This window comes from Muntiacus reevesi, chromosome 10, assembly GCF_963930625.1.
Source record: "Muntiacus reevesi chromosome 10, mMunRee1.1, whole genome shotgun sequence".
Taxonomy (NCBI): domain Eukaryota; kingdom Metazoa; phylum Chordata; class Mammalia; order Artiodactyla; family Cervidae; genus Muntiacus; species Muntiacus reevesi.
Genome location: NC_089258.1, coordinates 47,017,308 through 47,034,868, shown reverse-complemented (window position 1 = coordinate 47,034,868; position 17,561 = coordinate 47,017,308). Strand labels below are relative to the sequence as shown.

Genomic DNA, 17,561 nt, shown 5'->3' with positions numbered 1-17,561 from the left:
GTGCATCAGGCGCATAGAGGGGCACCTGGGTGGGGTCCTCCTCTGTAGATCAGCACTTCAGGCGCATAGAGGGGCACCTGGGTGGGGTCCTCCTCTGCAGATCAGCACGTCAGGCGCATAGAGGTCCACCCTGGCTGGGGTCCTCCTCTGCAGATCAGCGTGTCAGGCGCATAAAGGGGCACCTGGGCGGGGCCCTACTCTGTAGTTCAGTGCGTCAGGCATGTGATGGGCCAGCCTCTCTGTTGTATAGCTGCTGATGCTGGTGTGTGGGGAGAGAGAGGCTATGGTGATGGGTCCACCCCCTACACATGACTCAGCAGTATCACCTTGCTTCTGTGGCTGCCTGGCTTTACTCCACAGGGATTTCCCACCATGATCTCCTTCCTCTCGTCCCCTTGATCTGCCTCTTCGCAGTCAACAGCAGCCCTCGCCCTGGGATTGCTCCACAATCTCTAAACTCCGGCTTCCAGCTGTTGTGCCTTCCAGGGGACCCTCATCCCTGTCTGGGATATTTATGGCTGAGGCAAGGACTGCCTGATTTTCATTCCATTTAGGCTACCACAGATCAGCTGTTTCAGTCTCAGCCTTGAATGTTTCCCCTCTGACTCAGACAATTGCCCCCATGTGGGGATGGGACCCCCGCTTCAGTTCCCCCACCTGTGGAGGGCAGGTCCAGTTCTATTAACTCTCTTGTTTCTCCCCCTAGTTCCGTCATCCTACCGAGTTTTGTGTGGGTCTGTGTTCTTTTCCACTGGTCAGTTCCTCCTGTCTGCTCTCCGCTGGGGTTCTGCCTACACTTCTGTGTCTGAAGGTGTATTCCTGATGTATCTGTGGAGAGAGATGCACTCCATGCCCACCTACTCCTCCACCATCTTAATCTTTATTGTTATCCCACTCCAGTATTTTTTCCCCTCTTTGATTTAATTTTATTATTTAAATATGTAAAAATTATCATGTTTCAGAACTCAGAAAAATATAAAAAACCACATTCAGAGAAGTCTGCCATCTCAACCCCAGCCCCATCCTTTGATCTCCTGATAAATAGCACTTTTCATTGGCTTCCCTGTTATTTTCCTTTATTTCCTTTCAAAAGTAAAAGCAAACATGTGTACTCTTACTGCTCTCTCTTCTTTATAAAAAGGGTAGAACACTATATATTCTTGCCTGGGAAATTTCCATGGATAGAGCAGCCTGGTGGGTTATAGTCCATGGGGTTGTAAAGAGTTGGGCATGACCAAGCACACACATATTCTCTATTTTTTAACATTGGAGAATACTGCTGCAATTTATCACTCAGCGTTTGTGCATGAAGGATCACACAATAAATCATTATAAAGACAGGCGAAGAGCTCCCTGATGGTCTAGTGGTTAGGATTCTGGACTTCACTGCCATGGCCCAGGTTCAATCCCTGGTTGGGGAACTGAGATCCTCCAAGCCAGACAGTGGGACCAAAAATAAAATAAAATAAATGGCCATAATGGTTGGAACATTTTGCAAAGAATACCTTAAAGACAGGCCAAGCTCATATGCTTTCTGGTGTGTGTTCTTTTCCAGGTCAGAACTGCGGGGGCTTAGTTCAGGGTCCCAATGGCACCATCGAGAGCCCGGGGTTCCCTCACGGCTACCCCAACTATGCCAACTGCACCTGGATCATCATCACGGGGGAGCGCAATCGGATACAGCTGTCCTTCCACACCTTTGCTCTGGAAGAGGACTTCGATATCCTGTCAGTGTATGATGGACAGCTCCAACAGGGCAATCTGAAAGTGAGGTAAGGTGTCGGCTCTTCCTGGTACAGACCAGGGGGCACTGTTTGACATACTCAGATTCTGAAACTTCACTGGGGTTAGCATTTGAATTTAATGATCAGAAAGGAGCATCTTAGTTACTATAAAGAAAAAGTAAAGATTGGGGATGTGTGCACCATGTTTTCAGTTCCTAAAAGTACAACTTCTTACTGAAAACAATCACTGAGTTCATTAATAGATACCAAATTGTTTCAAGATGGGTAGAACAGTATTGCTAAGCTAATTTAACTGCAGTTACAATACACCGTTGTTTTTAAGCAACTGTGGGTTTGAGAGAAAAAGCACAAAGGTACATGTCTGAGTACAATTTAGAGAACAACAAAAGGAACTTTGATATCGTCATAGAATATATTCACTACAAAGGATATAGGAGGTGGGTGGGGTGAAAGCATGGAAAAATATTGCGCTCTGGAAAAATTTTGGTTTGCACCATCATAATACATCCCATTGCTCATTAGCATTCTCTTTTGATATATGATTTTTCACCATGAAGAAAGAATAATATTTCCTGGGATGATTGTTAAGTTGTATTTTTAATTTATCACCAAGATTGTATCTGTACAATATATTCATCTTTTTTTTTTTTTAATTTTGGCTAAGGAATAAGGAAGGACTATCCATTTCAAAGACATTGGAATTTCTTAATATATTAATAAATATATAACATGAATGTATATGAATATTTATGTATTAACTAGCTAGTCAATATGTTAAAAATAGATTTTGACTATATGTCAAACTACTTTAATTGCATTTCTTTATGCATTTTCAGATATAAATCACCTTATAGTTTTTTTCTGATCCATCTCCAGTGTTACTGTCTGCTTTTCCAGTTGTTCTTTCTGAGACTTACTGCATATGGCTACCTCCTTTATGGACTCCTTAGCCAAGCTTGCTTTCTGCTTGTCAAGGATGCATGGGCCAGTGTGTTTGGACAAAGTATCTACATAGGCAGTACTTGTTAATTTGATGCACGATTTCTTAATCTCTCTGATGCTCTTCTATTAGTTATTTACTAGTTTTTATTCCACATAAATGATTCTACTAGGGAATAGTGCTATTTTGTAATAACAGAGAGAATTGTAATAAAAACTCCAAAGAGTTGTGACAAAAAATAGATAATCCAGTTAACTCAAATATTAAGGCATATAATTCTGTGTTGAAAATAATTTTTTCTCTTTTGATGAGAAAACAAAGCCTATTGCATGTGGAAGTAAAAAATACTTCTCTGTGAGGAAGAGTGCCCAGCTCTTGCATGGTACCTTTCCCAGGAGTGGTCTCAGATGCAGCCAGATCGATCATCTGTTGGATGTGATTTTTAATTTACTGTACAGCTGAAAGCACTCCTGTTCTGAGGGGAAAACTGCAAATGATCTTCAAATCTATTATTTTAAAATATCCAAGGTCATTTTTATGCACCCTGTAGGTTCAGGCATTATTTGGGGTTGGGGGAGCAGTTTCCAAAGTAATTAAATAATTACATAAACTTCTGTTGCTTATAAAACAAACAGCAAAAAAAAAAAAAAAAAAAGAAAGAAAGAAAAATCTGTTAATATTTCCAATCCCTATAACTCTTGTAATTTCTATAATTCTATTCTATTCTAAAGGAAATCTATCTTAAATGTTAATTTTCTCAACTTTGATGTTGTTTAGTTGCTAAGTCATGTTCAACTCTCTTGTGACGCTATAGACTTTAGCCACCAGTCTCCTCTGTCCGTGGGATTTCCCAGGCAAAAATACTGGAGTGGGCAGCCTTTCCCTTCTCCTCTTCCTGACACAGGGATCAAAGCCAGGCCTCCTGCATTTCAGGCATTCTTTACCGTCTGAGCCACCAGGGAAGCCCAATCTGTCTTTAAACCATTTATTATTCCCTTAAGTCTTTAAGTTGATACTATGACCATTTTATATGTTAATGAACTTTGCTGGTGGCTCAGACCATAAAGTATCTGCCTGCAATGCAGGAGACCTGGGTTCAGTTCCTGAGTTGGGAAGATTCCCCTGGAGAAGGGAATGGCTACCAATTCCAGTATTCTTGCCTGGAGAATTCCACGGATAAAGGAGCCTGGTGGGCTACAGTCCACGAAGTCACAAAAATTTGGACACGACTGAATGATTAACACTTACATGTTAATAACGATAACGTTTAGGAAAAGGCATACCTGCCATCTTCAGTTTTATAACAGGATCAGCGGTAGAAATATTAAGGTTAGTTAGGATAGTTAGATTCATTGTATTTTATCCTGAGGTACTTTATTAATATTGGTGAGTTATATGTGTGAAGCTTAATTCTTACTCACTAGCTGTTTTAACTAGAGAAAGTAAGAAAGGCTGATAAGAAAGAAACTGCTTGGGTTTGTATAAATTACTCAGTCACTTATAAGTTTTCATTTGAGATGAATAACAAGTCACAATTCTATGTGTTTCTTGTCCTTACAGTAAGGAAGATGTTTTTGTCTTTCTATTAAATGATTTAATTTTTCCTCTGAACTTCATAGTCAGAATGCCTCTTTGAGTGGACATCCTAATAGTACATTATAAGTCTTCTGGGCCACAGAAGTGACCATTTCAGGTATCCTAACAAATTCCCAAAGCATATCAGAAACAGAATTCCAATAATAACTGCCAAGCACTATGCTGTGTGCTGTGCTTAGCCAATCAGTCGTGTCTGACTCTTTGCGACCCCACGGATTGCAGCCCGCCAGTCTCCTCTGCCCATGGGGATTCTCCAGGCAAGGATACTGGAGTGGGCTGCCATGCCCCAAGGGTGTTTACAAATAGAAAATTTGAATCAAGAATGATGTGAAATAGGAAATAAATAATGTTGTGAAATAGGAAAAATAATGACATAAAATAGAAAATGTTCTCATTATTTGGGCAAATATGTGAGCAAATTGTAGTATTTCAACATTAGTTCATGGACAAAATAGTTGTCAAATAATAGTATTGAAATCTAATTAATAAGTTTGAGGTGGAGACTCCAAGGCTATTTGTTTCCCACTGTATCTTGGAACAGTTGTTCATTTCTCAAATAGAATTAAATCGCACCCAGAGCATCTCTGGAATTCAAACAAAGGGCACCTTTGTGAGAGACTTGATGTGCGAGTTGCCAATTCATTCAGTTGTCAGGAAAGTTACTACTTAGAGCTGCCATGGTCTCTGGTGTATCACTTCTGTACAAACATTGTTTTTAGCAGCTCAACATGTGCACTAACCAAAAATTGACAGTTGTATAATATTAAACAATGTGATCATTTTATTTAAAGAAATGTATTTTGTGAAATACAATAGATAAACATTTTTATATAAATTACATAAGATTTAGATGTAATCCCCAGCTAACAAACAGAATTTGAGGTTAAGAATTACTCATGTTTATGTTGTAACTTGAAATTTAGTAAGAATATATGATTTATCCTATGTAACAAAAAAACTTTAAATAAAGCAATAGTGTACAGTTATGTTTCATTTTGGATTATTTATATGAAACAAACTCATATATGATTTATATATCCATCAATAAATCAACTTTTACTATGGGGCTATTGAGCATTAAATGAAGACTTCTTGTGAGCACAAAAGAAACAATTAGGCTCAAAATTAGAAATAGAAACTTGCTCCTAGATTATCTAGAATTAAAACCTTAGTTACTCACTGTTTTTTAATTAATTTTTATGGGAGTATAGTTGATTTACAGTGTTATATTGGTAAAGTGAATCAGTTATGCATTTGTACATATCTACTATTTTTTAGATTCCATTCCTATAAAGGTCATTATAGAGTATTCCCTGGTTTATACTTTGCTTTCCTTTTGGCTGAGACAGTAAGGAATCTGCCTGCAATGTGGGATAGCTGGATTTGATCCGTGGGTTGGGAAGATTCCCTGGAGGAGGAAATGTCAACCCACTCCAATATTCTTGTCTGGAGAATCCCATGGACAGAGGAGTCTGGCGGGCTACAGTCCACGGGGTTACAGAGTCGGACATGACTGAGTGATTAAGTGCAGCTCAGCATTTCACATATAGCAGTGCATTTGTGTCAGTCACAAGCTCCCAAGTTGTCTCTCCCCGCTTTTCCTCTTTGTGACAATAAGTTTGTTTTCTACATGTGTGACTCTATTCCTGTATTGCAAATAGATTCAGATGTACTATTTTCTTTTTTTAGATTCCACATGTAAGTGATATCATGCAGTATTTGTCTTTCTCTGTATGGCTTACTTCACTCAATATGACAATCTCTTAAGTCCATAAATGCCAATGTCAATGGCATTACTTTGTTCTTTTTATAGTTGAGTAATATTCTATTGTGTGTGTGCATATATATACATACCAGATCATATTTACCCATTCCTCCATGGATGGATATTTAGGTTGCTTCCATGTCCTGGTTATTGTGAACAGTGTCGCTGACAAACATCAGGGTACATTTATCTTTTCAAATTATGTTTTTGTTTTTTTTTTTTTTTTTTTTTTTTTTTTTTTTTTTTTCCAAGTCTCTGACATAGTCATCTTTATTTAACCAGATTCCCATTGTTTTTCTTGTACAAGTTCCGATTTAAATAAACATTAAGATAAGGCCACTGGTTCCAGTTGATGTAATATGCAAATTTGAGAACTTCTGTCCACATTACTCCAAAAGTGAAACAGGCATCATAAATTGTCTCCCCAAATGTTAATCTGTGAACGGTTTTCGATTCATTTCTAATGCTTCCTTTTCACGTCTCCAAAAAAACCTCGGTGTTGCGGGGTCGTCTCCTGCAGCTACTTCCCCATCCTCAACCCCCGGGGGCGGACCCCACACGGCCAAACACAACCTATGCGTTCCGGAGAGAAACACGTACTCTCTGACCGCTGGGCCGCCGCGCCCGGGATGGGGCTGGACCAGCCACACCGGCAGCTAGCAGCGCGGCCGGCTCCGGTCTGCGCCTCGCGCGGCGGTCTTGTTTTTTTTTTTTTTTTTTTTTAAACAGATATGCCCAGGAGTAGGACTGCTGAATTATATGGTAGCTCTATTTTTAGGTTCTGAAGGAACCTATACACTGTTCTCCGTAGTGGTTGTATCAGTTTCTTTCCTCCAATAGTGTAGGAGGGTTACCTTTTCTCTCCACCATCTCTAGCATTTATTGTTTGTGGATTGTTTGGTGATGACAGTGCTGACTGCTGTGAGGTGATACCTCATTGAAGTTTTGATTTGAATTTCTCTAATAATTAGTGATGTTGAGCACTTTTTCCTGTGCCTCTTGGCCATCTGTATGTCTTCTTTGGAGAAATGTCTATTTAGATCTTCAGTCCATTTTTTGATTTTTTTTTTTTTTTTTTTGGAACTTCATGAGCTGTTTGAACATTTCATAAGTTAATCCATCACTGGTCACTTAATTTGCAAATATTTTCTTCCATTCTGTGTGTTGCCTTTTCGTTTTATTTATGATTTCCTTTGCTGTGCAAAAGCTTTAACTAGGCCCAATTTGTTTATTTTTATTTTCATTACTGTAGGAGGTGGATCAAAAAAGATCTTACTGTGATTTATGTCAGAGAGTGTTCTGCCTATGTCTTCCTCTAAGAGATTTATAGTATCTGGTCTTACTCTTCAGTCTTTAAGCCATTTTGAGTTTATTTTCTATATGATATTAGAGAATGTTCTAATCTCATTCTTTTTCATGTAGCTGTCCAGTTTTCCCAGCACCACTTTCTCCACTTTATACTCTTGCCTCCTTTTTGGTAGATTAATTGACCATAGGTGTGTGGGTTTATCTCCGGCCTTTCTCTCCTGTTCCATTGATCTATATTTCTGTTTTTGTGCCCTTGCTGTTTTTTTATGAGCTGTCATATTACTGCTGTTTTTTAAGTCTCTGGCCATATTGACTCTGTAGTTTCTCTTGATTCTCAAATCTCCACGGAAGTCCCACCAGGTGGTCATAAAACCCTAAACATTTTATTTTGCAGTAGCTCTTTTTAAACCACAGCCTGTTTTGATGCTCACAGAAAATGCTCCATGAAGGCCCTGTCCTGCCCGAGGCTGACCCTCCATGGGGGGTGACTATGACGGAGACAAGGACACGTGGCCCCAGGCTCACCCCCTCTAATCCTGAAACGGCCGCTGTGCTCCTGTCTGCATTCTGTGTTGCCAGTGAGAAGAACGCTCTGGTCAACGTGACCCTGAAATTAAAGGAAGCCTCCAACCTGACCCCAAACTGTTAAACATGTCTGCCTTCCAGTCTCTTCCGTGTCCCCTGTAATGTTTCAGTCTGCTCCGGCTGCTATAACAGGATATACCGTGGACTAGGGGGTTTAATAACCATGGCCATTTATTCCCCACAGTTCTGGAGGAAAAAGCTCAAGATTAAGTTGCCAGCAAACTTTGTGTCTAACGAGGGCCTGTTGCTCTGTTCATAGGGACTCTCTGTGTCTGCTCTCAGTGTCTTCCTGTGGTAAAAGGGGCTGGGGGACTCTCCAAGGTCTCTCATAGAAGAATGCTAATCATAGTCATGAGGACCCCACCCTCCCTAGCGTTAGTCACTCAGTTGTGAATGACTCTGCAATCCATGGACTGTAACCTGCCAGGCTCCTCTGTCCATGGGATTTCCCAGGAAAGAATACTGGAGTGGTTGCCATTCCCTTCTCCAGAGGATCTTCCTGACCCAGGGCTTGAACCTGGGCCTCCTGTATTTCGGGTAGATTATATACCAGCTGAGCCACCAGGGAAGTCCCTCACCCTTCTGGGAAGCCCCCCACTCTCTCCCTAATCACTAACCACTTCCTAGAGCCCCCACCTTCAAATGCCAGCACATTAGCAGGGACGGGAGAGAATGTGAGTTTGCAGGGGGGGAGAACAGATGTTCAGTCTATGAATATATTTTAGGGAACATATTTAGTTAAATGGGCCAATGAGTTATTCCTTGCTCTGACCTTATAAGAAAATATAATATAGTACAATATTCCTCATCTTTCACTCTGCTTGCCTAAGTTATATTCAACTTTCAAAACCAAAAACCAACTGCATATTATATTTATTAATAATTCACAAAATTGTTCCTGTGCATCCCAAGTTAAAAAACAACACCCCTCCAACAAGTCTTTTTTTTTTTTTTTATTCTGAATGCCTTTAGCACTTGCTACTAGGGTAGACCTTGAATCATGTACTCCTTTGAAATCACAGTATCTCTGATGCTGCCTTTCTTGAAGGTTGTATGTATCTTTGTGTTCTAATATGGCAAATAGAACATACATCCTCCAAGGCCAAGAACTGTTCTGTGACTGTCTTCTCTGGTGGCAACAGATACTTCAGTTTAAAATAGTCAATAAGTCTTCATGGAGCAGTTTTGATTTAATCTATTCCCGATTCAGGACCACCCCTCACTGAACTCTTGTGAGTTTACCCCAACATGACTTATATGTAACTCTCTCCTATAGGTGAGCATAGAGACAGTCATATCTTGTAGACATTCTCTAAATTTGAAGTTGTATTTCAATTTGTCCCCAAATCTAAAATAATTGAAGGTGACATCAATTTCCAAATGTGATAACATTATAATATCAAACTTGGAAAATAAATCCCATTATAACCTCAAAAAGTGAATAAAAGTGGACCTATGAAAGAATACTGTGCCATGCAGAAGTGGAAAATCAACATATTTATTCCATGATTATTACAAGTCCTAGGAAAATAGCTGCGACAGACTTCTTCGCTCTATATTCCCCTCACTTTTACAGGATTAAAATTTTTTGCAGTGATGGTGCAAATTTTCTGCAGTGATGGTGATGAAGAGGTAAGAGATGACTGTGATAGGGCCGTGAAAGTCAGGAAATCATGACTGGGTGATGCTGAGGTGTCAGTCTTGTTTTGTTCTTTTCAAAGAAATGTGGCTGAATGTATTACCAAAGAAATTTGTATAATATTAACTCTATCTTGTGATTTTTTTTCATTTATTTTTATTAGTTGGAGGCTAATTACTTTACAATATTGTAGTGGTTTTTGCCATACACTGACATGAATCAGCCATGGATTTACATGTGTTCCCCATCCTGAACCCCCCTCCCACCTCCCTCCCCATCCCATCCCTCTGGGTCATCCCAGTGCACCAGCCCTGAGCATTTGTCTCATGCATCCAACCTGGACTGGCGATCTGTTTCACATTTGATAATATACATGCTTCAATGCTATTCTCTCAGATCATCCCACCCTCGTCTTCTCCCATAGAGTCCAAAAGTCTGTTCTATACATCTGTGTCTCTTTTTCTGTCTTGCATATAGGGTTATTGTTACCATCTTTCTAAATTCCATATATATGCGTTAGTATACTGTATTAGTTTTTATCTTTCTGGCTTACAATGTTTAGAACTTGAGAACTTTTAAGGGCTAATAAGGGGGTTTGGTTGCATTTGGATTAATTAGGCTAGAGGCCCAGCAGTGTTGAAATTCCACCCTCCTCTTCCCCATTGTCATTATGAGGTCCTAGGGAGCCATTCACAGACCCATAGTCAGATAAAAATCAAAGCATCATTTTATTTTAGCTTGACTGATGACTAATGTCCCATGTAAGACTCTGAGAAACATTGGATGAAACAATAGGATAAAAGCTTCTGGAGTATTGTATTCATACCAACATCTTAGCATCTCATTGCATGCGGGACTAGAAGGGATGGGGCAGCACCATCAGACCAGCACCCCGTGAGGGAGGGCCCTGGAGAGACGGCGTTCCGGCCTGTGTGAGGCAGCAGAGGGGCCCTCTCCGCAGGGTGGACGTCTCAGGCTGTCAAAGCCCAGGGGCCCCACCAGCGCTTAGGGATCTGATCAACCAGGCCATCCTGTCCGAGAGGGGGCGCTGCAGGGAGGCTGTGGGGGACAGCAGCAGTGTTCCTTTCTCTCCTACAAACCTATCATGTTTCGATGAGTCTGTGAATCTGTCAGCCATGGTCACTATTCTTTGTACATATTTTAAGACGGTGAAATTAAAAATCATTTGATACAGCTTCCAAATCCCCTTCCTGAGCATATGCTTTAAATTAGTAACTCATGGTCAAGATAAATGTCATCAGGTAAGATTCAGTCCATTGATTTATTTTTTTATGTTGGTTGTCTGCAACTGGCTAGTGTTGAAGAGAAGACCAATTGAAGAGAAGATCGAAGATTCAAGGATCCAATGGAGGCCTAAACAAGTATTTCTGTTTGCATTTATATAAAAATATGTACTTGTATGCTTACCAGGTCGCACCAATGGTAAAGAACCTGCCTGCCAATGCAGGAGACGTAAGAGACACAGATTCAGTCCCTAGTTTGGGAAGATCCCCTGGAGGAGGGCATTGCAGCACACTCCATTATTCTTGCCTGAAGAATTCCATGGACTGAGAAGCCTGGCAGGCTACAAAGAGTCGGACATGACTGAGGCAACCTAACATGCATGCACACGTGTAGTTGTATATAATCTTCTCAGCTGATTTTAATGTGCAACAACTCGTTAAAAACTGCAACTATTTTTTCATAAGACTCATTTATTAACAAAAAATGACTAAACTGTAATAGTGGAAATTCTGGAAATAAAATATGAAGCGTTTAAGGGAGATAGGCAGAAATATGTTTGCAAAACTACAAGTAAGTTTTAACATGTATTTGAATTCTGTTCACTACTATCCATGCTGCAGTGGTGTTTTTACGTGAGCCAAAATGGATGTTTTATTTAATTATCGTGGTCATTTTGGAAGTAACAAATCATATTAGTATGGGCAACTGAGCGCTTTGAGTAATCATGAATATATATATGGGGAAAATATTTCCCAACCCCCCAAATACTAGGGCCGATTTCTTGTATAAATGTAGACATATGGAAAGGCACTCAGAGTTACAGAGAAAGGATGAAAGGACAATAAGACTAACAGCTAACTTGCAACATGACCCCATTTTAGCAGGCACATCTCTTTTGAGGTGTTGGTGACAGAAACATGAAAGTAGACACAGTTTTATAAAATACAAAATCTTGTCTTCACTGCTTAAAACAAAATTAACATGTTGGACCATCAATTTAAATATTAATATGTAATGATAAAAATACTAACAAAAACTACTTCAGTATACATAACTTAGAAGTTATGGAGAAAATGACTGAAGAATTGGACATCCTGAAACTTAAAATCAAAAAACCAAATTGAGAAAAAGAATTTGCAGTAGTATGTATGAAACACAAGGGACTATTTTCTTCATTCATGACATGTACTCCCAGAACTATGAGGAATTAAATAAATCCTTTAATTGAAAATCAGGTAAAAATATGAACAAGGAGTTCAAATATAAGCCATCCATGGTAATAAGTATATTTAAAGCAAGTTAAAATAATAATGCAATATAATACCTCACCACTCTGAATGGCAAAACTTAAACATTTTTGGTGCTCGCTTCGGCAGCACATATACAAAACTTAAACATTTTTGGTAACTCAGAGTTTTTGACATACTTAGACAAATGCTTTTATATCCTGTTGGTAAAGTTATGAATTGCAGCAGTTACTTTTAGACAGAAATTTTGAAATTTCTCTAAAATTTAAAAACTATTAATACAAGCTGTCTCCTTCAGCAAGGCTATTCTATGTAAGAATTTATTATACAAAATTACCATGAAATATACATGGAATGAAATGCTTATGGGCGCATTTTGATAGCATTAAAAACAAATTCAAAAATGCATTTTTTATTTTATAAGAATGTCTATCTTTCTATATAGAGCATGATTAGAGGATGCATGTTTTACAGTGTACTATGAAAAAATAATAAATGAGATCTTTATTCACTGGCATGAAGAAATTTCTCAGTATATACTTCCCTGGTGACTCAGCTGATAAAGAATCTACCTGCAATGAGGGAGACCTGGGTTCAACCCCTGGGTTGGGAAGATCCCGTGGAGAAGGGAATAGCTACCCATTCCAGTATTCTGACCTGGAGAATTCCATGGGCTATAGTCGGACGCGCGACTGAGTGACTTTCACTATACGTTACACTTATAAATTATAGCAGTATCGGTGTTCAATTACTCTCAGTGTTTTATTTTCTTGAATAAGTGGTATATAATATCTCATAAAACACCATCTGGAATTATGGATGCTGGCGGGACCCAGGGTATCCCTCTCTTATATATATTCAATAATTGCAGCACATTGTAGTGATTGTAAGGAAGAGGTCAGAAGGAGAATCAGGGCATCTATCCAGCCCGAGGGTTCCCTGAGGGCTGCCTTCCAGCCATTGTCATTTTAATCAGGATAAAATGCTGCCTTAATCCAGAAAAAGCATGGCTCTCCTGGTGCTCAAGGCAGGCTAGGAGTAGGGGAGGTTTTGTTTTTACTGTTGTTGCTTTTTTCTCTTTTTTTCAGAATTCAGATGCAGTTGATGTACAATATTATATGACTTTCAGGCGTATATCAGAGCAATTCAGAATTTTAAAAAATTATATACTCTATTGATAATTATTGTAGACTTGGCTGTATTCCTTGTGTTATACAATATATCTTTGCAACTCGTTTATTGTATACATAATAGTTTGTACATGTATTAACCACTAGTTTCATTTCCCTGGGTCTGTTTATGTTTTGTTATATCCATTCTTATATTCACTTTTTTTTTTTTAATAGTTTAGATTCCACATACTAGTGAAGACATTCGGTATTTGTCTTTCTCTGTCTGACATTTCATTATGCATACTGCCCTACAGGTCCATCCACGTTGCTGCAAATGGCAAAAATTCATTTCTTTTTATGGCTGAGTTATTTTCTAATATATACATATACCATGTCTTCCTTATCCATTCATCTGTCAGTGGGCACTTGGGTTGCTTCTGTATCTTGGCTCTTGTAAATAATGATGCTGTGAATGTTGGGGTGCGTAAATCTATTTGAATTCGTGTTTGGGTGTTTTTGATTTTTGTAAGTATGTGTGCTCTGCCTCTGGACTTCTTATGGAGGCAATTATCTCTATATTTATGAATATCTGTATCTTAATTCCCCCCCCCTCATATATATATATGAGAGCAATCTTATGCCATAGGGAACGTTTGGTAATGTCTAGAGACATCCTTGTTTGACACAGTTGGGTGGGGGTCCACTGGGTATGGAGGTATAGTTCTTGCTGATGGATGCCTTAAGACACACAAGACAGCCCCATGTGACAGAGGATTGTCTGCTATGAAATGTCAAAAATGCTGAGGATGAAACCCGCTGACCTGAAGGAGTAAACCGCCTGTATAGGACCATCTGTGGCTGTAACCATCTACATCTGCAGGTGTACCTCTACGTGCCTCTGTATATTGTTTCTCTGTGCAGAGACCCAGGCTGAAAGAGGTCAGTGAGAATGCTCTGAAACTGACGGTCTGTCTCTGCGTGTGGAGGTAACCAGGCAGATGGGCTGATTGAATTGAACAGAAATGAGGGGTCTCCTGTAGGACTGTGTCAGCAAGGAAGTGGGATTTCTAACATATTGTTATTCAGTCACTAAGTTGTGTCCAACTCTGTGATCCATGAAATACAGAATGCCAGGCTTCCCTGTCTTTCACTATCTCATGGGGTTTTCTCGAACTCATGTCCACTGAGTCAGTGATGCCATCCAACCATCTTATTCTCTGTCACCCCCTTCTCCTCCTGCCCACAGTCTTTCCCAGCATCAGGGTCTCTTCCAGTGAGTCGGCTCTTCACATCAAATGGCCAAAGTATAGGAGCTTCAGCTTCAACATCAGTCCTTCCAATGAATATTCAGGGTTGATTTCCTTTAGAATTTACTGGTTTGATCTCCTTGCACTCCAAGGCACCTTCAAGAGTCTTCTTCAGCACCACAATTTGAAAGCATCAGTTCTTTGGCACTCAGCCTTTATAAAGGCACCATAAAGGCATCACTTAATTTCACCAAGAATCATTGTTACCTTATGTCTCAAAAGGAAATAAAATTGTTATTATTATTTCCCATAAACTCTGGTTTCTGGGAAAAGGAACATAAAGGTGTCCAAAAGTCAGTAAGATATTAATTGACTTTATTATTGTACATGATAGTGAATCTGCAAAGAGTTTGTTCAAACAGCTTACTGGGAAGGCATCCATCATAAAGAGAAGCAGAAGCTATAAATAACCAGATTTCTTAGAATTTAAAAGATTTTAAATGAATTTTATGTGGATGACTGTTGCTGAAATCCTGGCCTCTGTTCTCCAGTGCTGAATAGAAATACAGAGACAGAATTTTGGGTGAAGTAGAAGAGTAGCTTTTATTGCTTTGCAGGCAAAGGGGGGCACAGTGGGCTCATGCCCTGAAGACTATGTGACCCACCCTGGTGGAGTTCGTGAGGAGTTTTATGGTGTTCAAGTAATGGGGCCTGATCAGCTCATGGACAGTTCTTGGATTGGTTGGCATCAAGGTGAAGTTTCAAGCATCATCAACCTTATAGTTTCAACCAGTTGCGGGTCTCTGTTCTTGTGGTCAGCAGGTTTCATCGGGGGGAGGGGGTAGGCTTCCTGTAAAAACAACTTAGGAATGTGTATCAGACCTTTATCTGTATCTTGCAGGAAACTGGAAGTTTGGTGATTTTGTTATGTTGCAGAATTATAGTCGAAATTTTTACCAGTTCTTTATCCCAACAGCTATTCTTTGTTTCTGCATCTTCACATTTCCCAATCATTAATTAACTCGAGTCAGCATTTTACTTCAGAAGATAAGGACACAGGGGCTTGTACATGGCTTCATGACCAGATCTGTAGTTGAATGATTTTTACATTTAAAATATACTTTCCCCCCTACTGGCCCCTCTTAAGGTGTTTAGGTAGCAGAACCTTTGCTGATTTCTCTTTATACCCCTATCCAACACTTAGAATACATTAAGCCATTTCATTTTGATTGAATACATGTACATTAGTTGCTTCTAAAATAATTTTAAAGGAATGAAGTCTATATACAAAAATATGCATTTTAATTCACAACATTTAAAAGGCAGAATAGGATATTACTTAGAACTTAAAATAATTACTTCCTTTACTATAGTAAACACAGTCACCCTCCTTTGCATATAATTGCGATTGACTTTGCATCTGAATGCACTGAAATGTGGGGCTTCCCAGGTGGCACTAATGGTAAAGAATCTGCCTGCTGATGCCGGAGACAGGAGAGATTTGGTTCGACCTCTGGATCAAGAAGATCCCGTGGAGGAGAGCATGACAACCCACTCCAGTATTCTTGCCTGGGGCATCCCATGGACAGAGGAGTCTGGTGGGCTACAGTCTGTAGGATCGCAAAGAGTCGGACGCGACTGAAGCGACTTAGGACAGACACACATGCTGAAATATAATCAAAAGGCAAATATATATCTTAGAAGCCCTCTCCCAACCTTTAAAATATTACTGTTATCCTGGAGTAATCTTGATATTTACACATGATGAACTTGTGCATTTAACTAGCCAAAAGCATTATGTATGAAAATTGTATAAGTGATTAAGAGTGTTTACAGTTCAGAAGCCTCTAAATTTAGTAAATTCTTTCAAATAAAGTCACTAGGAGCAGAAATATTGGTCCCTCTTTCTGAACCTCAATTATACATCTCCCCTGACTTACCTCTTAGAACCTTAAGTATTAACTCAAGCAGGGTTCAGAAACTTGCTCATAGATTCCACGTGGCAGATAAAAGTGCATAAAACCTTCAAAGTCTTTCTTTAGCCCATCCTTGCCCTGAAGGATGAACCAGCTTGGGGAGGATCCTTAAATGAGTGGGAAATAAAACCTGCCCGTGTGAACTTCCTCAGAAGGTTTCAGAGCTCTCCCCTCCCAACCTTGGCCCCCTGGGTCACTGACCTTAAGTGGATTTCCTTGGCTTTATGCCGAGGAACCAGCGCTTGTTGGTCTCTGACTTACAATCAGTGGAAAATCAGATGAGTTTCTCTTTGAACCTTACTCTCAGTACAATTTCCCAAGCTCCAGGATTGTATTGATCCCACACTAAACCCTCAAACGGAAGATGTAGGGTCATGGCTATAGTTAGACTATACTACTCACTACTGTATATTTTATCACTGACATCTGTTACTTTCTATTTTAGAAATCAGTAGTATAAACCACAATCTGTATAGCTGGCTTCCTGCTTCAAGGAAACAGCGCCCCCTTCCCACCGTAAACAGGATGTGTGTTCCACTTGAGAGAGAGGGTCGGAGTAAACAGGAAAGAATGCCAGTGAATGTTTCATGTAACCTATCACTTTTCAGCCCAGAGAGGAGAACTGAGGTAGACAAAACCAGGGCCTCCCCAAAGTTTCTCAAAGTGTTTTCCTTCAAGGAGACAGCATCTGTTTCTCATAGCTGTTCTTGGACCCTCTGTGGCTATCTCTATTCTCATCATATCACATCTTATAGATCCATGGTCATCCCATGGACAAATGTACCAAGCTACTCTTTCAAATGATAAGGTGCATTCACCACCATATTTTTTTTCCTTACCTTTAAAGGTTTTCATATTTTACATGCCTAGAAGTCACATTTTTTTTTTATATTTCTAAAATTCAAATGCTTCGTGTATATATAGAGCTTTCTAAAAGATGTAGGTAGGCAAATATTGCCTTTGAAAAGTGAGAATGAAGGTGAGAAGGAAGTGGCCAGTAACTTACAAAGATGGATTTCTTGTAACTTACAGAAGTGGGTAGCTGTAACTCACAGAGGTGGAGGAGTTGTAACTTACAGAGGTGGGGAGTTGAAAGCGTTTATATCATCAAACTTATATGCTTATGCTCATTGAAATCGGAAGCACTGTCCAAGAG

General features: G+C 39.6%; 1 protein-coding gene across 1 annotated transcript in view; it reads left to right on the top strand.

Moving 5' to 3' along the window:
* Window positions 1-1,527: 1,527 nt before the first annotated feature.
* The window catches only part of LOC136176275 (CUB and sushi domain-containing protein 1), a 1,594,796-nt gene continuing 1,578,762 nt past the window's right edge, over window positions 1,528-17,561 (top strand). Inside the window, exon 1 of the mRNA XM_065946402.1 lies at window positions 1,528-1,772. Within this exon, the coding sequence (XP_065802474.1) occupies window positions 1,528-1,772 (245 nt within the window). The remainder of the gene's footprint in view (window positions 1,773-17,561) is intronic.